The sequence below is a fragment of the Astyanax mexicanus genome, chromosome 22 (genome assembly GCF_023375975.1).
Source record: "Astyanax mexicanus isolate ESR-SI-001 chromosome 22, AstMex3_surface, whole genome shotgun sequence".
Taxonomy (NCBI): Eukaryota; Metazoa; Chordata; class Actinopteri; order Characiformes; family Acestrorhamphidae; genus Astyanax; species Astyanax mexicanus.
In genome coordinates this window covers 35825222-35849621 of record NC_064429.1, presented here as the reverse complement: position 1 = coordinate 35849621, position 24400 = coordinate 35825222, and the positions used below count along the sequence as shown (strand labels likewise).

The window sequence follows — 24400 nt, the reverse complement described above, 5'->3', positions numbered from 1 at the left end:
CACATTTAAAGGACACAAACATAAAGGAAAAAAGAAGACAAATCAGTTTAAAATATTTCTTTATATAACCCCTAATCCAGGCTATAGAGGGCAAAAACTGCTTAAAACAAGACAGCAACAATAAAAAGAACAAAGAATACAACACAGTCCCTTATCCCTAAGAGTATGTAAATGCCAGGGCAAATAGATGAGTCCTTATGTTAGTCTTAAAGGTTTGTAGGGATCAAAAAAAAAAAAAGAGCGAGGGTAAAGGAGATCTGTATCCGTATATGTAGCTTTGTACCATAACATATAAAGCCTTATTAACATACCATAAAACATTAAATTAGATCCAATGTCTCACAGGTAACCAGTGCAGAGAGTACCAATGCATGTACTCTGTTTAAGTGTGAACGACTCTAAACTTATATTACTTACAACCTTATCAAGTTACTTTCAATGCTATTGCTTACAGTAGGAAAGAGACTTGACCACAAATGAGACTAATCTGAAGGTTTGGAATTCCACAAGAACATACACACCCTAAAACCAGTGATTATTTTCTGCCACCAGACAAAACAATCAAAAGCTACACAAGCCAGAGCTGAAATCCTGGTTAAGGTGGATCCACAGGTGTTCTTCTTTTAGTCTTTTCTCGGTATGTAGGCTAAATCAAATTGAGGTTGAGTTTGTAGCCCAATCTGAATAGAGGTTTTAGTGTGAACACAGGCAAGAGCTGAAATCTTGGCAAGGTGGCAGAATACTAATGTTTGGAACCAACAGTATAGTTTCCTGACTAGGTAGTGGTCAAATAAACCCAAATGGAGGGTCCAGTGTGAATGCAAGCAAGAGCTAAAATCCTGGTTCAATTCCATTTGGGTCCCTCTTCCCTTGGTATGTAGTGTTAAATAAACTGGATCAAGGTTCAGGGTCAGAGCTTGGAAAGTATCTGCACTGCTTTTGGTAAAAAAACATAAAAGTTTTATAGCTTCAAGTGTGAACAACGCCATGACTAAACCTGAGACATTTCCAGATTACTTTCCCCACTGATGCTTAGAGTGAGAAAGATGCAGTGGTAAAATAAACCCGAATGGAAGGTCCAGTGTAAATGCAAGCAAGGGCATAAAATCCTGATACAATTCCATTTGGGTTCTACTTCCCTTGGTATGTAGTGTTAAATAAATACACTGAATTAGGTTCAGAGTCAGAGCTTAAAAACACTCTGCACTGCTTTTGGTAAAAAAAAAAAAAAAAAGTGTTTTTTAGCTTCAAGTGTGAACAACGCCATGACTAAACCTGAGACATTACCAGATTACTTTCCCCACTGATGCTTAGAGTGAGAAAGAGGCTTGACCTCAATGCGGCTAATACAAAGTTTTGGAATTCCAAAAGAACACACACACTCTAACACACACCCACTCAACCCAACAATTATTTTCTGATGCCAGACAAAACAATCAAAGGCAGACAAAAGCTTGGTGTGGCTCGCTGTTTAGATCCTACAGTCTTCTTGACAGGAGGTCACCGGAGACGAAAGAGAAAAAGGACAGAGGAGGAGGGGCGGAGGAGCGCAAAGAAGAGAAGAGAGCATGGCCGAAACACAAAGGATCTGAGCCCCTATCAGGGGTGAATATCGGCGTGCCACGGATGCCTGGAATGGCAGCCGTACACTCTGCTCTTTGTCTCGGAGGCTCTGAATAGACTCCTGTGTAGGGGTGATGATGGAGCGCTCAGGCTTATGAAGGTGAGCAGCAGAACGGGCCCAGGTAGGAGGCCTGGACGAATCCCGAGGATGGTGGCATCCACAATGGGCGCTCTGTTCTCGGCCTGCCGTTATTTTGACAGGTACGCTTCTGGAGCGTTGGGTAAACCGCGCTGATCACCAGCCCACCTGAACGAGCCCTTGAAGGAGGAGGACTGCGGCCGATAAGGATCTGGAGGCCTTGTGATTGCGGTTATGGTGTAGAAAACTCTGGTGTAGAAAAACGTGATTGATCACAGGGCCCAGATGCAGTCGATCAGCCAAGACATGTTTGGTATCAGATGTGGAGATAATGCCACATGCTAGGCTAAGTTGCTAGCAGTCGCTTTCACTTTTGCTCACGCGTGATATCCCAGAACGTACTTGGAGGTTCGAACTTTACATGGAGGAGCTGGATGTGTGAGCAAAAATGTCTTAATACGTTGTAGCAGACATTATCCTGGACCTGGACTTTATCGTACTGCGGAATAAATACGTCCAGGTAATGTAAAGGTAGTTTTCAGGTAGTTTTCTGGACATTTGGCAGTGGGTCATGCTGGCATTTCATTTTTCAATGTTGTTTGGATGGTTAAAATACTGTATAATGTGTTGTATACAACCGCTATAATTAGCAATGCTAACCTATGTCCTTCCCAGCTCAGACATGTGAGGTAAATGAATAGAAACATAACTGGGAATGTTGTATCAGACATTACCCAAACATAATCTCCCTTAAGCCTCACTGTATAATAGTATAAAGCAGTTTGTATAATAGTATAAAGCAGTTTGGTTAATGTCCAAGCAGGTCGTTTTCCACACAATTGAGAATTTGGCTCATGTTTTGCCTCCTGCATGTAATAAACCAGCATAGCCCCTACACCTCAAGGAACATCTGAGAAAAGGCAGCTCAGGATAACGTGCAAACCTGATTCTCCAGTTTACCCATGATTGTGAATGCGGGTCTTCATTCATCGTGGTTTAAAATGTGTTGAGACTCAGTTTAATCTAGAGACTCCTGGAACAAACGAACTGGAACTGGCATTATAATGTCATTTTGTTTGAATTAAGTTTATTTCTGCTGTTTTACTGTTATAATCAAACAACTATTTTTTTTTTCACCCACTCAGGAGTTCAGTGTAGCCGAGCATTTGCAGTATAAAAGGGATTAAATACATTAGATATGAAAAAAGGGATATATATAAAATAGGAAAATCAAAAAAGGAACCATAAAAAAAGAATGCATTAAAAGTAAAGCATTTATTAATTAGAAAATAAAGAAAAATAGTAATAGTTAAAGTAAATGATAAAATAAAATTAGAGTCGGTCAGGAAAAGTACCGCGTCTACGTCACCCATGAGTAGCACTGAGTGCTATATCTTTAGAACTAAGCTTGTATATCAAGCATTTTGTTCTTTAAAATAATAAACAAATCATACGAATCAAAATAAAATTAATATATAAATAAATGAATAAAAATAATTAAATAAACAGTAATAAACAGTCACAGGCTTTTATGGTTGTTAGAAACTAACTGTAACTTGTATGAAGGTACAATTTAATAATTTAAAGCAGCTACAAAAAAACAAATAAAATCAAATTTATTTGTATAGCGCTTTTTAGAACTGATGATGTTGATATTGGTCACTAAGCAGCTTTACAGGACGGAGAATAATGCAAATATGATTTAAAAAAAACCTTTTTGGGGATTTTGACTTAGTGTGACGCACAGTAGGTTCCCAACAGCTCCCCTTTTAACCATTATGCTACTGATCGGGGGGGCCGGGGGACCTGGAGCTGCCGGGGCTGAGAGGGGCGTATACCCACGGGGCTTTTAATGGCTGTCCGGACCCCTCAGGCCTGGAGTTTGGTTAATATTACATGACAGAGTGAAAGTGATGAAAGCATGGTGCGGGATGAGCTCATGCGGTCGGAGGCGAGCGGGTCCTCCCGCCTCTCGGCTGTTTTCCGGAGCGCCCGCTGTGGGAGGCCCCCGTGCAGGTGTGCAGGTGTATCCTGGAGCTGGTTGTTCTGATGTAGATGTTTGGTGCTGAACCAAAACAGATTTCAAAAAGTTTTTATCCTGCTTTTGTTGGAGTTACTGTTTCTAATGTACAGGCAGGACTTTTTACTAGATTTTGGATCAGCATTGCTTTATGTATTTGATTGTAAACAGCATGTTTGTCCCTTTTTGGACTTAGGGTGTATTTAGGGCTGTAAAAGCCAGTACCTGTGGACCCGCCCCCTCCTCTTCTTGTTTTATCCTGACATTGTGCAGACCCTCTGGAGTAACGGCTGACCATTAGCCCACCTCCAGACTGTGTGTGTGTGTGTGTGTTAGGTTAGTGTGTGTGGAGGTTGTTGGCTCTGCTCCTGCCGGCGCTGTGGTTCTGAACAATACTGCGTCTGTGTGGCTCGTTCACATCACCGCTGAACAAACGCCGGTTGGAATTCAGTCGGCTGGCCGAGCTTCTCTTTATCCCAGCACTGCTGATTGTAAACACGTCTCCTTCAGCTCCTCCTCCTCTTATCTTCTTCTTCCTCTGCTCCTCATCCCTCTTCTCCTCTTGACCCTGCTCCTGTACTGTTGCCATTCCTCTACTGCTCCTCCTTTCCTCTCGCACCTGAACATTATCCTCCTTATCTTTCTTTTTCTCTTACTTCTTTACATTATTGCTCTCACTCCTGTTGCTTCTTCACATTGTCCTTCTCCTCTTGTTTTTCCTCTGTATCATTCTTCTACTGTTACTTATCCTTAGTCTGCTACACTTGCTTCTGCACATTATCCTCATCACCTTCTTCTCTTGCTCCTGTACATTATCCTTCTCCTGCTCCTGTGTCTTCTTCACATTGTCCCTTTCCTCCTGCTCCTCTTGCTCATCTTTATTATCCTTCTTCTTTTCCTGTTGCTCTTCTTGCTCTTGCACATTATCCTCCTTATCTTTCTTCTCTTGCTCCAGTACATTATCCTTCTTATATAATGTACATATGCAGTGTTGACAGTAAAACTACTTGACTTGACGTCTGCCACACTGTTGCTTCTTCACATTGTCCTGCTCCTCTTGCTCCTGTACATTATCCTTCTCATCCTGATCCTCTTGCTTATAATTATTTTCCTTATAATCCTTCTCCTGTTCCTTATCCTCATTATGCTGCACGTACTCCTGTTCATTGTCCTCCTTATCCTTCTCCTCCTGCTCTTCTTCACATTGTCCTTGACTTTCTGCTTCTCCTTCTCCTGTACATTATCCTTCTCCTCTTGCTCATATTTGCTGTACTCCTTCTCGTTTTTTATGTTCCTTCTTCTTATTTTGCCGCACTTGCTCTTTGCACAAGCTCTTGCTCCTATACATTATCCTTTAAATTATCCTTTTCTTCATGTTCGTTTTGCTCAATGTCCTTCTTTTTCTGCTCCTTTAGCTTTTGCACATTGTCCTCCTTATCCTTCTTCTCTTGGTCCTGTACATTTATCCTTCCCCTTCTCCTTTTGCTCATCTTCATTATCCTTCTCCTCCTGATCCTTTTACTTCATTTCTCTCCGCTGCTCCTCTAGGTCATACTTATCTTCATCATTCTTCTGCTGTTTCTTATCCTCATTTTGCTGCACTTGCTTCTTCAGATTATCCTTCTGATCATTCTTATCCTGTTCCTTATTCTTATTTTGCTATTCCTTTTCCTGCACATTATCCCTCTCCTTCTCCTGCTCCTCTTGCTTCTGTACGTTGTTCTTTTCCTCTTGCTCCTGCTCATTATCCTTCTTCTCTGATCCTTGGTGCTCATACTTCACCTCTTCTGCATTAGCCTTCTTGTTTCAGCACTAATAGCTTGATGTACGTAGGCTTCCACCACTGATTAGCTACATTATCCTCATAGCTTCCCTGCACATTGTTGTGCTTCAGTTTCATTACTTGTTTTGCATAACTTTGAAGCTCTCTAAATTTTTAAGACTTGTTAGCTTGTTAGCTATGTTCGCCTCTTAGCGGCAGTGTAAAACTACTAAAGCAAGGGTCATTTCTCTTTCTTCATCTCTCTCTCTCTCTCTCTCTCTCTCTCTCTCTCTCTCTCTCTCTCTCTCTCTCTCTCTTTCTCTCTCTCTCTCTCTCTCTCTGGTCTCTGTGTGTGAAAGTTTAGGGTTTAGTTCTGAGTGGCTCGGCTGGATACGGCGGGTTTGTGGGGCGGCAGCGGCTCACCTAGGCAACAGCTTGACCGCTCGCTGTTTCTCCCTCTCTCTCTCTCTCTCTCTCTCTCTCTCTCTCTCTCTCTGTGTTAATAAAGAAAGCTATTTTATGTTGCTTGTTGTTGGCTACTGCTGTCCCCCCGGGACCACGCCCCCCTCCTCTGAGGAATATCCACTGTTTGATCACGGCAGGGGTGGAGCAGAACCTTGGGGGGGGGGGGGGGTGTTTCGATTTGGTCACTTTGGCATCGTTTGCTTCATCCGGCCGGCCCCGAATCGCCCGGCCCGAGCGCTGTGTGGGCCTTTGATTTGAACTATAGTGCTTTGATTTGGGCGGGAGTCTGGGGGGGGCCGTCTGAAGTTTGCTTTTGGTGCGTTCCCTCTGTTCTTCCCCTCGTTTTCTTTTTTTTTTTTTCTCCCAGAGAATACAGTTTCAGTTTAAGTGATTTACTGTTTTTTTTTTTTTTTTTTTTTTTTTATTCTTAGATTACAAAAGTATTGGGACACTTTCTCTGACCTTTATCCTGCTTTTGTTAGAGTAAATGTCTCTAGATATTAGGGCTGCAACTAATTCATATTTTGGTAGTCGACTAATCTGATGATTATTTTTTCAATTAGTCGATTAGTTGATTAGTCAGCAACTATTTCAGCCACTCTAAAAGAAAAATGATAGAAACAGCTGAGTATAAGATTTAAAAGTTATATAAACGTTCAGATGTTGTTTACATATTTACTCACTAAATATCAGTACTTTCCACATTTAATCTGTTGTGTTTGGGAACTTTTTGAGAAACAGATTAAATTGAGAGTAAACTGTATAAGTGAGCCATTTACCCCGGTTTATCTCCCATTGCACTTTTGTTACCAGCACTTTGTGTAATGCAGTATTGTGACAATTTAACGATTAGCCAACAATGAAATTTGCAAATTCGACAAATTAAAATAATCGACATCATCGTCAATCGTCAGTTATAGCGACTAATCGTTGCAGCCCTACTAGATATATAAGTATATGGGTACATATGGGTATGTAAGAGGCTCTTGCACTTTATATAAGGATATGATTAGCTTAGCCGCATTGGACAGTCAGGTGTAGCCAGTGTTTGTCTAAGGCTCAGTCTGGTCCAGGTCCTGGTCCTGGTCCTCAGGTACAGCCCAGGCTTTACTGGTGCTGTTTCTGCACTAATTAAAAAGTGTAAGATGAGTTGCAGAGATTGCTGATGGACTGGGTTTAGGGATTAGAATGGGCCGTGCGAGTCTGAACGTTTTGAAGTGGGCCGCTGCATACGTGGCACTGTGCCTGCAGCCCACCGGGTCAACGGCTGGAGATCAAAGCTGCCCGTTTATCCCCTTCCCGGCAGCATTTCCATAATTCAGTCGGCCCAGTCAGTTCGCCAGCTTGCTGGTTCTACAGATGGAGGGAAGATGGTGTGTGATGGAGTGGATCTGTAGAGATTCATCTGTTTAAACACCTGTATGCGTTGGATATATACCAAGAAAAATCGGACAATGATTGGAATCACAGTATTTGGTTACTAATGTTTTTGTCCCCAATTTACAAGGCCAATTACCCAACCCATTCATTAGGGCTCTAGAGATGCCCCAATCCCAGGAGGGTGAAGACTAGTGTGAAGTCCTATTCCACACTGTTTTTTTTTCAAACTGCCGAGTAGCATCACAGCGCTAACGCTCGGAGGAAAACGCTGCGACTCAGTTCCGATACATCAGCTCACAGACACAGCCTTGTGCTGATCCACATCACCCTAGGAGTGATGAGGGGAAAGAGAGCGCGCCATCTACTGTACTGTACCCACCCAGAGAGAGCAAGCAAGGCCAGTTGTGCTCTCTTTTAGAGCTCTGGCAGCTGATGGCAAGCTGCTTGAACAGGATTCAAACCAGTGATCTCCTGATGATATCTATGATATGATATCTATTGTGTACACTGCATGTTCACATGTATGTGGAAACTCCTTTAAAAGCATGCATTCAGCTACAGTACTTTAAGCTTGTCCAGTCCCTGTAGGAGCGTATTGTTTTTTTTGTAAAGGGCTGCAGCTAATGATAAATATTTTGGTAGACCACTAACCTATTGATTAACCCATGTTTCTGATTAGTCTTCAATTATTTTTGCTCTGTTAAATAGCCATCGAAGCATTTTTGATGCTTTTTTTGATGCTTCCTGCAAAATGTGGTATTTACATGTCCAGAAGATGAAAATGAATATGAAAAGTTCTGAACCATAGAGACTTCACTACTAACTTTTTATTTCTTATAGTATGTGTTTGACCATCTACTGCTGTGTTTCAATCAGACTTGTTTGTGTTCTTTTCTGGCGCTTTTTTAATATAACAATGTTTAGTTTAGTTTAGTTTAGTGGTTGGCTTGTTCTTGTTGTTGTTATTGAGGTCTGTTTGGGATGTTATGAAGCGTCCACATGAATTTTCGAGAGCGAGCTGGCAATTCTTGGCTCTAAAAGAGAAGCATGTTTACCAATACGGACTGAACTGGAAGTTTTAGGCCCGCTCTTTGGTGGGTTGCCTGAGGCCGTCTGCACTGAATGGAATTCCTGTGATCAAGGCCGGTTTGGGTTGGAGGTTTTGCGAGCGGTTCCCAAATCAACTTTGCTGAACTCGTCCCTGACCGGCCACTTTTCTTGTCAGAAATAATCAGAGCAGTTCTCTGCGTTTCTAGCGGCGACCACAGAGCGAGTTTTCTTAGTATTATTCAAAAATAGTCCCACATCCTTTTTATAGATCAGAGCGTTCTAAGGGGCATATCCAATGATTGCCTCTGTTGTGGTGTTTTTTGTTGCTTTTAGAACGGTTTAACGTGGGTTGCCACCGCGAAACGAAAGACGAACCAGAACCAGAAGTCGACGGAGAGGGAGAGGGAGCACTTTTGAACTGTTCTGTCATTTATGATAAAATGTCCGACCGCAGGTGACCCACCGCAGCCACGGCTCTTGAACGTCAGCTTAGGTCATTTTCTGTTTTCTCAAAAAGCTCAGGCCACTCGGTCTGTGAAGCAGAAGAAAGCTGATGTAATGGGTTTAAGAAAATCTCCAAGGGGAGTCGAACCTCTCCCTCCCTTTTCCATCCATCCTTTCCTCCTCTTTCTCCTCAACTGCCCCATGTCCTTTCTTCATCAACCGCCAAATATGGATATCTCCAATCTTTCTTTGTCGCCGAGGCTTCTATTTCCCTCCCTCGCCTCTCCATCTCTATTACTGCTCCCAGAAAAATGGTCTGTAGGCTTTTTAACTGTGAAGTGGAAAGATGAGGGGGCAAAAAAAAGGGAGTAAAGTTTCTGATTCAGTTCCGCTGTGTTTGGAGTGGGGGAGGGTGCAGAGAAAGATAGGGCTAGAGGGGTGTGTCTGCAAGGAGAAGGAGGGGGTTGAAAAAGAAAAGCGAGGAGAAATCCCAGCCTTGGCACTCAAACATAGTCCTTTTTTTCCCCAAGCGCTGAACTAACTACAAAAGAAACCTGTAACTCCTCCAGATTGCTTATAGTGGAGTATCAAAGACATGCTTAGCTTTAGAACAGGACCTCTGGGGAGGAGGGGAGGCAGTGAGCCAGTGAACCCAATACAAACTCGACCGGGCTCTGCAAGTTAATCTCTTAGATGGGATTTTTTCCCCCCTACCCTTCTCTCTCTCTTTTGTATGAGAGGATATTAGTACCATGGTGTTGCTGTAGCCAGAGGGACTTGTCTAACCTGATGCTCGAGTAGAGAAGGTTCTGCCTTGGATATTATGAGGTTGAACTAAACATTTAAATAGATAGATGCTCAGAAGATCTTGCAATTGACCTCTTTGTACTGTATGTTTTTGTGATTTAGACATGTTTTTTTTGCAATTGCATTGTTTAGATGAGTAATCTTTGGGATAACACTATCTTTGGGGCTGTGGGAATATGATCTCCATGGTACAAAGATCCTGAGGCCTGGAAAGGAATGGTTTGGACGCTGGTTCCTGCAAGCTTCAATCTCCATAGTACAAGTCAAGATCCTGAGTTCTGGGAATTATTGGTCCAAAAATGTATTTGTTCAGGGTCTGATCTTAATCTTACAAGTCAAGGTCCTAAGGTTTGGGAATCTGTCTCTAAAGTATCTGATCTCTATGGTACAAGTCAAGATCCTGAGGTCTGGGAATCTGTGGCCCTGAAATCTACCGCTAAAATCTCAGCTCTCCATATTAGAAGTCAAGATCTTGTGGCCTAAAATTGAGGTTGGCCTTTTAGCTGGTTTCTGCAGGCTCTGATCTCCATGGTACAAGTCAAGATCCTGATCCTGATTCTAATCTTGCTATATGTATCTTGATATAACCTGAGCCAGGAATGGCTTCAGCTGGTTTCAGAGCCAGTCTCTTCAGGATAGTTGACTATATTTGATAAACAGCTAAATCTTCTTCTTCTTATGCAAGACAAGCACATCCACATGTCCTCGCTTTCCTCTGCTCGTATTCCAGCCGTGGCTCAGATACAGCAGTTCGCGTTTTGAAGTGCTTCCAAATAGCTTCCGACTCTCCTGTGCACGGCGTCCAAGGTCCTCCCTCAAGGAATATATCTGGAGACCTGGCTCGCTCCAAGCTGCTCCCTGTCTTTCCTTGCCCTGCTCCAGGAAATGGCTTTGCTTTGTTTATTCACATTCTCATTTCCTATAGAATATCGTCGGCCCGAGGAGTTGTATAATTCCTGGAGCAAGGTTTCCTTCTGGCTCTCTTGAAAGGCGATAGCTGCCCCGTTCAAAGAGGGACCGTGGAGAGGAAAAAGAATCAGGAGCCTGAGGCAGGCTGAGGGAAGGCTTGCATTTCTTTAGATTGTGAGCGAATGGGGTCGGTCTAACTCCACTTGTTTGCTTGGGTTTCAGATCTGGTGGAAGGTTAAATTTGGCTGCAGTTTTCCCAAATGTCTTTAAAAAAAGTCCCTAAAAGTCCTTAAAAGCCTTTGCCCTAAAAGTTAGCCCTTTCACAACAAGGGCAAGGTTTGAGCCTGACCCAGTTGGGTCCTGAGGACTCATGTGCTAAGACTTGCATGGACTTCCTACTAAATTGTTCCGTACGCCTCAGAGCTAAAACAAAAATAAAATAAAAAATTTAAAAAGTTCTGTACGCACAAAAAATCCAGATGCATCAAACCGTGCTTAAGCAGAATCCCACGTACTTTCTCTTAGTACATCACAATCAACTTGAAATGTGTAAGCACAAGTGCACCAACACATCACACCTGCCATGTCTCCTCCCTTAATTCCACAGAGTCTAATGTTCTAAAATGTTTTAAATGAATTATTCTAAGCTGGATGATAATATACTTTTTTTTTTAAACATTTTAAATTAGTTTTCTACTTACCAGGAAGCCACCCATCATGCACTCAGCTTGTAATCTTATCCCAACCATGCTCTTAAAAAAATCATCATGATGGGCCAAATCATCATCATCATGGGCCAAAAAAACAAACAAAAAAAAACATAATGGTCACGGAAAATGCTCTCTCAAAGAATTCGCCGGCCTTTAGCAATGTTTTTCAGTAATGCCGACGCTGCCATCTCCAACAACTCCAGCTCAACATTTTCATCATCTAGGCTAAGTAGAAACCGGTTGAATGATTCTTTCAGTAAGCCAAGCTGTTTATTGTTTAATTGTCTGATTAATTTACGTAATTTGACCCAATAATGGCTTACTACAATGTGTGCGTAAAGGATATCTTAACACAATGCAGAAGTACAAAAAACATACGTACGCCCGAAATGAATGTGTCATAGGGGGAACGCACTTTCTTACGTTCAAGTCACATTTACATGTACATTTGAGCGTGAGCGTGAAATATATGGCGTATGCAATGTGTTTTTTTTTTTGGTGCATACGCACCTTTAGTGCATATGAGGCCCCTGGTGTAGGAGAAAGTGGAAGGATAGTGTGTCCTAAACTGGCTGAATGGGTTGTAGGAGGAGGTGCTGTGTTCCTCCTTAGCCTTGGAGCTCTTGGTTTTCCATGACCGCGGATTCATAAACCCTGTCATTCAGCCGACGTTTATCTCTGTAACTTGAGCTTGACTGACTCCAGAGGATGGATCTAGCTCTGAGGGTTCCTCCAGTGATTTGCTGAAAGACACTTCACCCTCTCCCCATGAGAGCAAGAAACCAGGAACTCACTTGGAACCGTGTTCCGATTACAGATGCCTACCGTCTAGTCGAAGTTCACTGTAGAAGGAAATGGCAAGATGAATGGTCCAGCAATCCACTAAATAAACTGAATGGAATATCCCCAATCATTAATATTAAATGCAGTATGGACTTCCTTAATAGCCACCTCCTGATTGGTGAACATCTCCAGCTCAAACAATAAACATATCTTAGTAGACTGCCCTGTGCTTTTATCCACCAGAAATAATAACTTTTATAGGGTTGCAAATATGAAAGAACTGTTTGAAAATATACATTTTCTGGAAGTCCTTCATATAAAGACACTGATTTAAGTCTGTGATGCTCAAGTCAAGAGCATTGTCGATACCATAAAATAGCCAAAATGTTGCTGATATGGCAAAAAAAAAACAAAAAACCCTCTCTCCATGTCTGGCTTGTTATGGGGGGCCATGATTTGTTTGAGTGACAGGTGGTCTCATAGCGGACACTGGTCATTGAGATCCCCTGCTGGACAAGTGTCTCTATGACCTCAACCTGCTCTGTTTCATCTAAGCTTTTCACAGCTGAGGCAACTGTTAGGTTGGGGGAAAGGAGGGCGAGGGTGAGGGTTACGGACGAGTTATGCATGTGTGAGGTTGTCAGGGAGCGGGTGGATATTTTGACTGGTGTGTCTCCTGGGATCTATGATTCTAGTAGTTGCCAAAAAAAAGGAAGGTGATGAAACCCGAGCCAGAAATAATCTGCTCTCGACAGGATTAAATTTGTAGATTTACAGCTGCGGTTGCAAAAGGAGAACGTGCCTCGCAGATCTGGCTTAAAAGTCCTTTTAGTATTTTATCAGTTGTGTTTTTCTTTCCATCAAAATGTCATCGTGGCCATCGGTATCGCATTGTAACCTTTTCTTCATCCTTCATCCCTCCGGTTAAATGACCTCATTCATCGTGGCTGTGATTCCTCGCGTTGACAAGTGGGCTGTTTGTGCAGTTGTTCGCTTGGCAGAAGCTTGTTGTGCCCGAGTGAGGCGGTGGGGAAGAGTGGCGGGGATGGGTGGAATGGTGTTGACCTTTTCGAGATGTATCCCCCACCCTGCTTTAAGAACCTGCAAGATCATCCCAGTCATCTCCAGCTTTACTCACCCTCCGTAAAACTGTCTGCCAAGGAGTTGACGGACATTTGCGCAAGGGCAGATTTAAAGATGATGCAGAGATGTGTGTGTGTGTGTGGAGTGTTGGGTGCATAGAACTATATAAATCGATGATTTTTTTTGTAAAGTTTCAATTTGGGTTCAAAACATGTCTTAATAAAAATACACGTACTTTTGATATATTTTTTTGTGCTTGCTTGAGCATTATAATACTCTTAAAACTCTCTTGCCTGGAATATTCTTCCTAAATGTTCCTAAAGCTATTTAATTTAATTTAATTACTTTAGTTTGCAATCCTCTGATTTGATATCTTGAAAAAGGGTTTCAATACTCCAGATTAAAGTTCTCTCATTTGTAGTATTCATATTCATTAGGATGAAAATACTCCCGCTAGGTTTGCCTCTTTAAGGGTTAATTCCGCTGAAAGTGACAGTAAATAACAGCTGCAGCTTGACTTGTTTACATATTATTTTACGCAACATTTTCATTCCAGGCGCTTTTCATTGCTTTATTGCTATGAATGATTGATTGATTGATTTAAAAGGCTTAGGTTCGTTACATCAAAGGCATTCCACATTCTTTGCATGTGCAATTTCTTCTTTCACATGTTTGTATTTTGGTCCTTCTTGTTTTGCTCTTGCTCTACCTTTCCTCGCCCTCCAACCTGTTGTCTCACTTTTGTTTTTTCCCTCTGTAACGCCGTATGCCTGATCGCTGGCAGTGGAGCGGCCATATTTGCCATTCCTGGGTGCGGGAGCCCTGGTGTGTTCCAGCGCTCTAATCGCATTCCTCCAGGCCGGGCAGCGGCTTGCTCTGCATTCCACAACTCTGGGGGCTTTCCAAGAGCCCGACGCAGGCATTCGCCTCCGCCGCAACCTTCAAAGCGAGGCAGGAACTTCAAAGGCGTCGCTGAGGCGAGGTGTTGATGACTCCGATCCGAGACGGGTTCGGATTTAGCCACCTCTTAAACTGCGAGAATGGTTGCAGAGATCTTCTCTGACCTGTTCTGTTGCCTTCCTGTGGCGTAAATCACGTGTTTCTAACGACCGTGTGCTACTTTTTGATTTGCGGTGAGGACGGGGAGCATGCAGAGGTGAAGTGTGCATGTCAAGGTTGGGAAGGTTGTGAAAGTTCATCTGCAGAGCAGGGGCTTGGGTTCCACAGAAGCTCAAATAGAAGCTCTTATGGACAGACGCACATTCATAACACATTCATACATTCTTGCACTTTTTGATTCTTTGGTTAAATGTTTCTAATGCCTGGTGATTAACTTTTAACTCGTAATGTTTGATAACGTTCAGAACGGCATGCTTTTAAAGTTTTTTTATGTATGTATTTCTAATTCCCTGTTCAGACTACACTGTTTTAGCCGACAAATTGCCTGCGTTGGATCTGAATTTCAGTGTCGTGAGCGACAAAGGTCCGTGTAGTGTGACACAGTTAGTGTACAGTGCGTTCTATCTGTGTCGTGCATATGTACGCATAGTAGGCGTCATGTGGGAGTCACGTGGCTGCAAGCAGTGAACGCAGCACAGACCATGCTCTACCAAGGGTGTAAACAGCATGGAGCAGCAGAGATGGCATTTGTTCATAGCTCTGTTAATTAGCGTTAGCTAGCTAGTAGATCAGATTAAACTGCACTTTATCGGCAGTTTAGCTCAAATAAAAGAAGTATATTTGATATCTGTGTCGGATTGAGACCAAATCACATTCTCACCACAAGAGAACCACTCCAGAGTGCGATTACTTCAGTTTTCACACCTGCTCAATTGAACCGCACTAAGGGTACAAACAAACCAGAGTTTGCTATAATCAGGTGTAAAAACGCCTTTAGTGAGATTCCTCTACTGGTAGAAGGATCATACATACTGTACAGTATGTACATGTTGAAGTTATCATCTTTACCCTTCACCTTCACGAGCAGGATGTCAGATTTTTTTTTTTACCACATGAAGTAATGGCTCGTCCTACACCCCTATTATCTATCGTTGAATTTATTATTTTTTTTGGTACAGTAGGGTTGTCAGGTTACACTCTTTGAAGTGACTGGGTGAGTTGAAAGTGACACCGTCAGGGGGTTTGGAAGGTGTCTCCTTCCCCGCCATTGATGGTTTAAGTCTGCACTCTTTGCATGTTAATAGAGTCGCCAGTGCCAGTCTTCTCGCGTGCCTGGAGCTGTCAGCCCACAGGCCTGCTGGCGCATTTTTGAATATTTACATGATATTAAGTGTCCTCTCCGAGCGCGGGTCTAATACCTAAATCACAGCGCTTGTTTGTTTGCGCCGTTGCCTTGGAGGCAGCATGTGGAGGCGAGAGGTTTTGTGGAAGACGCTAATAGGGGACTCCGCCAGGCGGGGTGGTTATGCCTCTATCTGTGTGCCAACTGTCTCAAAGTATTCCCTCCCTCCATCGCTCGCTCGGACCGCCGACTGCAGTGCCGCCGCAAGGGGGGAGGTCTTGGAATCGGCTCTTGCCCTTGCACTTTCTGAAAATGCCGTCGCTTCCCTCTTCTTTCTTGCAGGTCTTCGCTCAATCGAAGCGATGATGTCACCTCTCGTGTGGATTCTTCGTTCGGATTCTCCGGGATCCTTTCACTCGGCCGAGTCTAAGCCGAGTCGAGTCGTTAGGGTGTTTTTCTGGCCTGGGTACAACTTCTGCAACTGTGGTTCCATAGGTTTTGTCTGGAGGACAAAAGGGAGGAAGTCTTCTCCATTGAAAAAGGGCCCGGGCTCCTTTTTCTGAGATAATATTACACTGTCAGAGCAGGCCCCACCTGCAAGGCTTCTCCAGCTGCCACTCTGTAACTCTATATCCTCTCTCTTCAAGGCAGTCATCCCCTTTGAAGTTATTTCCAGCGCTTGGGAAACGAGAAGGCACAGGCCGTCGTAGCTTCAAGCTCCTCCCCCGCCCCATTTTTTCTTTTTTTCTTTCTTTCCCCTCCTCTTGCTCTGTTCAGACTAGGAATAGTGAATAGGCCAGGCCTCGGCAATGCCTGTGTTTGTTGCTTTGCGACGCTGCGGTGCGTTTGCAGTTTGCAGGCCATTGCCAGGATTTGCTCAGGTTTATTTCGCTGCTTCTTTAGCTGGTGCATCAACTGCAGACCAGAACTACAAGCTTTGGGTTCCGCACACTGAGGAACAGGAAAGAAATAAAGGAAAGTGTGAAAGATAAACAGTCCAGACGGGCAGAGATCGAGAGTTTGTCTCACTATTCTGATAGACAAACCTGACCGGCGCTGGAGTCTCTGAGGGGATCCTCTGTTTGGCTAGAGAGTTCAAACAGCAGTCGCCAAAAGGAAACTGGCAGTGCTGTTCTGTCTCTCTCTGTCTCACTCTCTTTCTGTCTGTCTCATGCTCTTGCCCTCTGTAAGATGTGTGGCTACATTATAATGAGCGATGCCTCTAGTTTCTGTGGATGAGGTATTCCTGGAAGTATGCAGCAGCAGCAGCAGCTGAAAGGAGCACTATGCCCGCGGCAGAGAGACCAACACAGAAAAATGATATGATATGAGATAGATAGATAGATAGATTGATAGATAGAGAGACCAAGAAAAATAGATACATAGTTAATAGATACATGGGGAAAACGATGGATGGATGAAAGGAAGTATAGTTGAGGCAGTCCGACATTTCCGATCCATACAGTTTTTGAAAATCTTAAAAATTCTCCTTTCATTTCCGTCACTTGAATCTACATTTTTGTCGTTTTTTTCCCCTCATTTTGACCGTGTTAATCTGGTAGATGTTCTTTACATTGTATGATACAGTAGCTTAATGAGGAATGGACCAATACTATTAGGGCAAATGCAGTAGTCGATCTCGATTAATGTATATTTGTATATATTGTCGTGTGTGTGTGTGTGTATAGATATTGTTCACTGTGTTTATTGTCATACATGTGAACTGGATGCACTCTTGGTCTTGGTCTCACTCTACCATCACTCTACATCTGTCTACATCACTTTACCTCACACTACCTCACCCTGCCTTCAGTCTACCTTCACCCTACATCAATATCTCTCACTTTACCACAATTTACCTCGCTCTGCCTCTCTCTAACTCTCTCACTTTCCCTCCCTCCGCAACACACTACTGCACTCTACCTTCTTGCTACTTTATTCTACCTCATTCTTCCTTCACTCTTCATCAATGTCTTTCACTCTAACATTACTTTACCTCATTCTACCTCACTCTTCCTTCATACTGCCTTAATCTCTCACTCTACCTTCACTCTACATCTATCTAAATCACTTTACCTCACTCTACCTCACTCTGCCTTCACTCTACTTTATATTGCCTCGCTCCACAACAAACTACTGCACTCTACCTGTAATCTACTTTACTCCATCACTGTGCCTCTCTCTCTTCCTCAGTCTAACTCGTCTCCCACTTGCTCTGCCTGGTTCTATGCAGCTCATTCAATGAGTTTATAGTGAAAGCTCTCGTCACAATATCGATACAAATACTTAAATAATAACGGTTTATCTCCCGCCGCTGTGCCTGGCGAGTCGTAGCCTGACGAGGCAGAAGCGTAACGCTGAACTGGGCCCGAATCCACCTCAGAGCGTCTCCCCACTTCAGTGAGCGCTGAAGAAAGCCAGATGAAAGGGGGCGGGGGGTGTAGGGTTTGGGTGGGAGGCCGGGGGGCCCTGTAAAGCCCCTTGTGCAGCTGGTGTCTGCTAGCGTAGCGGTGCGGCGTTGAGCTAAGCTGAGCGGAGCGCCGAGCACTTGGCCTTGTTTGAAAGGCTCTCTGCCTTGTTTGAAAAGCTGCCCTGAGAGCGCGAGCCGAGGCCAGGGCCGCTCTAAGTGGCCGCCGGCCCGGGGGGCTCGCTGCTGGCTTTGATCAAATATTCCCCCACCTCTCCTGGCAGGACAGTTTGTTATTCCAGGAAATCCTCCGCTCTCCCGTGTGTGTGTGTGTGTGTGTGTGTTAGTGCGTGGGGGGGTGGTGTGATGGGTGACGGGCATTGGGTCGGAATCGGGGGAAGCTGGGAGGGTGTTTGGGGGGCGTAGTTGGCGTAGTCGGCAGGATGAGGAAGAAATTTAGAGAGAGAGGTCAGGGCGAGTTTTATTACTCTGCTCAGGAACACACTCGCTGCCTCGTGTGTGTGTGTGTGTGTGTGTGTGTGTGTGTGTGTGTGTGTGTGTGTGTGTGTGTGTGTGTTCTAAAACTGTACATTTTTTTTCCTTTTTTATTTTGTGTTTCTGGAGAATCGTAGCGACATTTACTTAAATTCCTTTTAGTTTATTACAGTAATATAAGTCTATTCATATTATATACTGTGGCGTTTACGGTGTTTATAACCTTATATTGGTGCATTTTATTATGTTGTGAGTTTGTTTGTGTTTATATAGCTGTTCATTAGTGTTTGTGACCCTGCTAAAGTGTTATATTCTGTATTGGAGTGTTGATAGAGTTATTAATATTTTATCTATAAAATACACACTCTAAATTTACTATATATGTGTGAACAGCATTATAGTACAGTAGGGTAAATGTTTACAGTGTAATGTTATATTAGTGTGTTTATATGTACTGAAGTCATATAAGCTGGTTAATCACTCTTGTTTTGTGTGTGAGGCAGTGTGTGGTTTTGGTGAGGGCCAATGTGTGGGTCAGTGTGTGGTAGTGTGAGGCAGGCTGTGGTTTCGGTGTTTGTGGTAGTGGGCGGCAGTGTGGGGCAGTATAAGGTGTGAAGCAGTGTGTGGTTCAGTGTGTGTGTGGTAGTGTGAGGTAGTGGGTGGTAATGTGGGGACTATGAGGTGTGTGGGAGTCTGAAGCAAACTGTGGTGTTGGTGAGAGGCAGTGTGTGTGTGGTAAAGTGTATCAGTGTTTGGAAGTGTGAGGTAGGCTGTGTTTTTTTGTGAGAGGCAGTGTGTGTGGTAGTGTGTGTGTGTGTGTGTGTGTGTGGTAGTGTGTATCAGTGTGTGGTAGTGTAAGGCGGGCTTTGGTAGTGTGTGGTAGTGTAAGGCGGGCTTTGGTAGTGTGTGGTAGTGTAAGGCTGGCTTTGGTAGTGTGTGGTAGTGTGTGGTAGTGTGTGGTAGTGTGTGGTAGTGTGTGGTAGTGTGTGGTAGTGTAAGGCGGTGTTGGGTACGTGAGGAGATGTTTGGTGGTGGCTGAAGCCGGCGGTGAGCTGGGCTCTCTGATTGTTGTGGCTGAAACTGATACTGGCCTCGACCTAAATGCCATTCCTGAGGCTGGAGCTTGAGCCCTCTGCTATTAGAACACCGTGCACAAAGACTCACTCTCACACTTGTAGTCACTCTTGTGCTCACACTCGCACACTGCTCACACTGATCATTACACACACACTCACACTCACTTGCATTCATACTCACTAATACTTGCACTCTTGCACTCGCTTTTGCTAATACTTGCACTTTCGAATTTAATTGCACTGTCAGAATCACACTTGCACTCACACTTGTTCACTAATACTTGTACTCTTGCACTCTCATTTGCGCTCACACACACACACTGCTCACACTTGCACTCACACTCATAATTCCTCATACTCACTTATACTTGCACTCGCTTTCACTAATACTTGCACTTTTACACTCACACTGTCAAAATCACACTTGCTCTCATACACTCACACACTGCTCACACTTGCGCTCACACTTGCACACTGCTCACACTAATAATCACACTCGCACTCACATTTGCACTCATTTACTTATACTTGCACTCGCTGTCACTAATACTTGCACTTGCACTCTCACCTTATCCTCACCTATTCACCTCGCAGCCAATCAGAATCAAGCTCATTTACATAAAAGTGATGTTTATATGTTGATTGGAGTGTTAGAGTGTTGGTGTGAGCAGAATCGTGATCTTGGTGACCTTGACGAGTGAAGCAGGTCATTAAGATCTTAAAGACTAAAGAGAAACGAGGCTTTGATGTTTTGGAAGCTCTTTCACTCTTTGAAGTTCTTTTGTTCTTTATTTAAAGCGAAAGTTTTGTGGGAAATCAAACCTTTTTAACTTTTGCTTTTGAGCAAAGGAATAAAGTCATCAGGGGAAACAGCTGAAACATTTTTAAGGTGGCACAGAATTATAAGAGGCGTTTTATTTTATAAGGTGGACTGGAAAAATTCTGGGGTTGGAAGGTACCTGTTGCACAGAAAATCTGAGGCAGCAGAATATGAATGCTACATTGTTTAAGGTGGAAGGGAAAATTCAAGACATCTGAATGTAACTGCTGTATCATTTAAGGTGGAATGGACAATTTGGTGCAAATCCTGGTACTGCTAAACTACTTAAGGTGGATGTAGAATTTTTGTAAAGCACTAGGTTGTAACTACAGGTGTTGATTTAAGGTAGCACAGAAATTTTGAGATGCCTCAATTAAAGGTGGAATTGAATTGCAGGGCTACGGAATATAAATGCAGACCCATTTAAGGTGGAAGTGGAATTGTGTAAAGTGCTATAATGTAACTACCAGTGTTTAAGTTAGTCCCAAGGCTACAGGAATATAACTGTTAACCCATTTAAGGTGGAATGGTAATTTTAAGACTAACCAGTTTATATTATGTAACTACTGTGTCTTTTAAGGTTCTTTTAATGAAGAACATATCTGCTTCACAATTTAAGGTGGAAATGACCATTTCTCCTCCTGCACCATTTATCATGGAACAGAGTATAAATGTCACATTATTTAAGGTGGCATGACAAATTACAGTCACCGCACACCTTGTAGCTGCAGCACATTTTTAAGGTGGACTTTTTTTTTTTTTTTTAAGAACATGGACTAAAGTTGTGCCGTTTTTTTTTTTTTAGGTGACGTATTTATTTTCCGTCAACACAATTGCACAATTCCTGCAGGTCTGTGCCGAGATGGGTCTGTGCCAAAGCGAGGCCAAAGTCCTGTGTGTAAAACTGAACTTGTTTTAGCTCCTCTAGGTTCACACACACACACACACACACACACACACACTCTTCGTGCTTTGAATCACAACCCTGACAAGCTCTTTCAAAGACAGCCAGCACAGCATGCCACACAGCGCACAAAAAACACGGGGTGCAATTGAAGTGTGTGTGTGTGTGTGTGTGTGTGTAACCAGGGGCGATGGTGGTGAGGGGGCTGAAGTAGCTGTTGTTGGATGATCAAAGGCGCAGTGATTTGTGTCAGTGACTGAGTGCGGCGCTTTTTTTTGTGCGATGTGACTGGCATTCTGATTTCCTTGGGTTGGGGGGGGGGGGGGGGGGTGGAGGGTGTGTGTGTGTGTGCGGAAAGTGTGTGTGTGGGGGGGGGGGGGGGGTTGTTATGGATCTGCCACACCCACTTGTTTTGATTGCAGCGCTCCAACTGGAATCAGGTCAGTGTCTCTTTTGGAGCTGCGCTGTTTGAGCGACTGACTGCAGTCTATTAAAGAGTCATAAACACCGCTAAAGTTTCACAACACTCCGTATACCTAGAAACTGAGCTGCAGGAAGAGCCACGCCCACCCTGGCTTTAGCAGTTTAGCCCCGCCCCTTCAGAACTACAGGAGTTTAGCTCCACCCATTTAGAACTACTGGAGTTTAGCCTAAGCAGTTCTGCCTATATGACTTTAGTCTGACCCATTGAGTGTCCATTGAATAGCCCCGCCCATTTTATCCTACAGTATTGTAGCCCCGCCCATCCACCCTACATTCTTTACCTAGGCAGCAAGATAGCTCCGCCTACTGACAACACTTTTTTTTTTTATAACAGGAATCATATGAGGATAGGTGAATTCGTAATAGGGGCGAATCATTAATCACTTATCGATAGAGATTCATTTGTGGTGTAATGAATCATTTAAAAAGTGAGTCATTCAGATAGGTGATATCTTGTTTAACCCTATAGATGTACATTTAGCCCCACCCATTCAGCCTTCATCCAGACGGCAAGATAGCTCCGCCTGTTCAGCTGTTTAGCCCCGCCCACTGATAACATTTTCTTTATAACAGGAATCATATGAGGATGGGTGAATTTGTATCGATGGAGTCATTTGTGGTGTAATGAATCATTTAAAAAGTGAGTCATTCAAATAGGTGATATCTTGTTAAATCCTATAGAAGTACATTTAGCCCCACCCATTCAGCCTTTATGCAAGCAGCATAGCTCCACCCCCCCAGCTGTTTAGCCCCACCCACTAACAACAACATTTTCTTTATAATAGGAGTCATAAGAAGATGGGTGAACTTGTATATGGGCGAATCGCGAATCACTCATTGATGGAGTCATTTGTGTTGGAATGAATCATTTAAAAAGCGAGACATTCAAATAGGTGGTCTGTTGTTTAACCCTATAGAAGTACATTTAGCCCCACCCATTCAGCCTTTATGCAGGCAGCATAGCTCCACCCCCTCAGCTGTTTAGCCCCACCCACTGACAACAACATTTTCTTTATAATAGGAGTCATAAGAAGATGGGTGAACTTGTATATGGGCGAATCGCGAATCACTCATTGATGGAGTCATTTGTGGTGGAATGAATCATTTAAAAAGGGAGTCATTCAAATAGGTGGTATGTTTTTGAACTAGACGTTTATCCCCATCCACTTAGACTTACAATATTGTATGGTTGTATAGTTATTAAAATATATAAAAAATAGTTTATAAGAGAATATTTGGCTCCGCCTCTTAGTGCAGGTTGAGGTCATTCAGCCTACGACTCCTTAGCCCCGCCCATTAAGCCTTCAGAAGATTAGTCTTGGCTAGTTCATGGAGGAAGTTGCTTATACTGCAGGTGAACAAGAACAATTTCAGAAGGAATTGATTGTAGAAGGGTTTGTTTTATAGGGGAATCATTTGTAAGATTTTGATTTCAAATAAAGATTTTGATGATTTGTTAATTTTTAAAAGGAATCGTTCAGAAAAGAGTCGTTCAGTGGGCGAGTCATTTAGAGGAATCATGTGAACCGTACCATAACTTGTAGTCTCTGAGGCTGGTAACTGTGATGAACTTAACCTGTGCAACAGAGGATACTCTTGGTCTTCCTTTACTGGGGCGGCCCTAATGAAAGCCAGTTTCATCATGTTTATAACGTTTTGTAACGTCGGTTGTCTTTGTAGTTACTGCACTTGAGAATATTTTAAAGTCTTTGAAAATCTTTTAATCAATCATTACATAAGGCCAACTCCATCTCTTCACAACACAACTGATGGCAAAATAATTTAAATAATTAACTCTTGACGAGTTCAGCACAGCTGTTAACTGAAGGCCTGAATTCCACTGCTGTATCTGTTCAGAGTTGATTCTTTTAAGTAATGAGATGAATCATAGATAGAAAAAGAAAAATCTATATTTGCTCATATTATCTCTCTTTCTGCAGATGCATCCTCTGGGACTGTGTAATAATAACGATGAGGAGGATCTGTACGAATACGGCTGGGTGGGCGTGGTCAAGCTGGAGCAGCCGGAGCTCGACCCCAGCTGTCTCACAGTGCTGGGAAAGGTAAGACAGGTTTAAGCTCACGTTTAAAGCGATTTGTTTTTAATTTGTGAGGTGTTATCTTGTGAATGTGGTTTGTTGAGCATTGGCCAACATGCTCATGGCAAGGCCACATGAATTGTGGTCATGCCTGCGGTATAATGCCTATGGATTTAGCATGAAATGTCCTTAAAATGTCCCAGTACTTTTGTCCACAGAGTGTAGGTATCCTGATAAGCTGTGTTGCTTTGATATGTATCTGTACACAGTTTGTTCCTCTATTTCCTGTACTGTTGACACTCAGAACACACACTCGTAACACACACACACTCTTGCCTGACCTTGACCTGCTGCTGTAACCGGAGTGTGTTCAGGATTTTCCTGTGTTTCCTTTTGGCCTCCGAGCTTCTACTCAGTCTCCTCACAGATCAGCCAATCACACGCTTCCCTTTTATCTTGACCAATCAGCTTTATCTTCATCATCTTCCTAACTATGAAGAGCAGGTTTTACCTGAATGATGGTTTGGTCTGATGTTTGTTATTTAAGCAAAACGTTGAGCGCAGTGGTTTAGGTGTAGATGAGTGGTGACATCACAACAAGGGGAGTTAGGGGGCGGGGCTTGGCTTTATTCCCATAAGTAGTTCTGGTACTAGTAGTGGGTGTCACTTGCACTGACACTAATCCTGGCACTAATACTTGTGCTGACACTTGCACTAGCACAAATGCTGACACTAGAACTGGCACTAGTATTGATAGTGGTACTTGCATTAATATTGGCACTAATTCTTGCACTGGCACTATTACTGACACTACTACTG

General features: G+C 43.2%; 1 protein-coding gene across 1 annotated transcript in view; it reads left to right on the top strand.

Moving 5' to 3' along the window:
- Positions 1-24400, top strand: part of znrf3 (zinc and ring finger 3) — an 81208-nt gene that overhangs the window by 25503 nt on the left and 31305 nt on the right. Inside the window, exon 2 of the mRNA XM_022664737.2 lies at positions 23483-23605. Coding sequence (XP_022520458.2) covers positions 23483-23605 — 123 coding nt within the window. The remainder of the gene's footprint in view (positions 1-23482; positions 23606-24400) is intronic.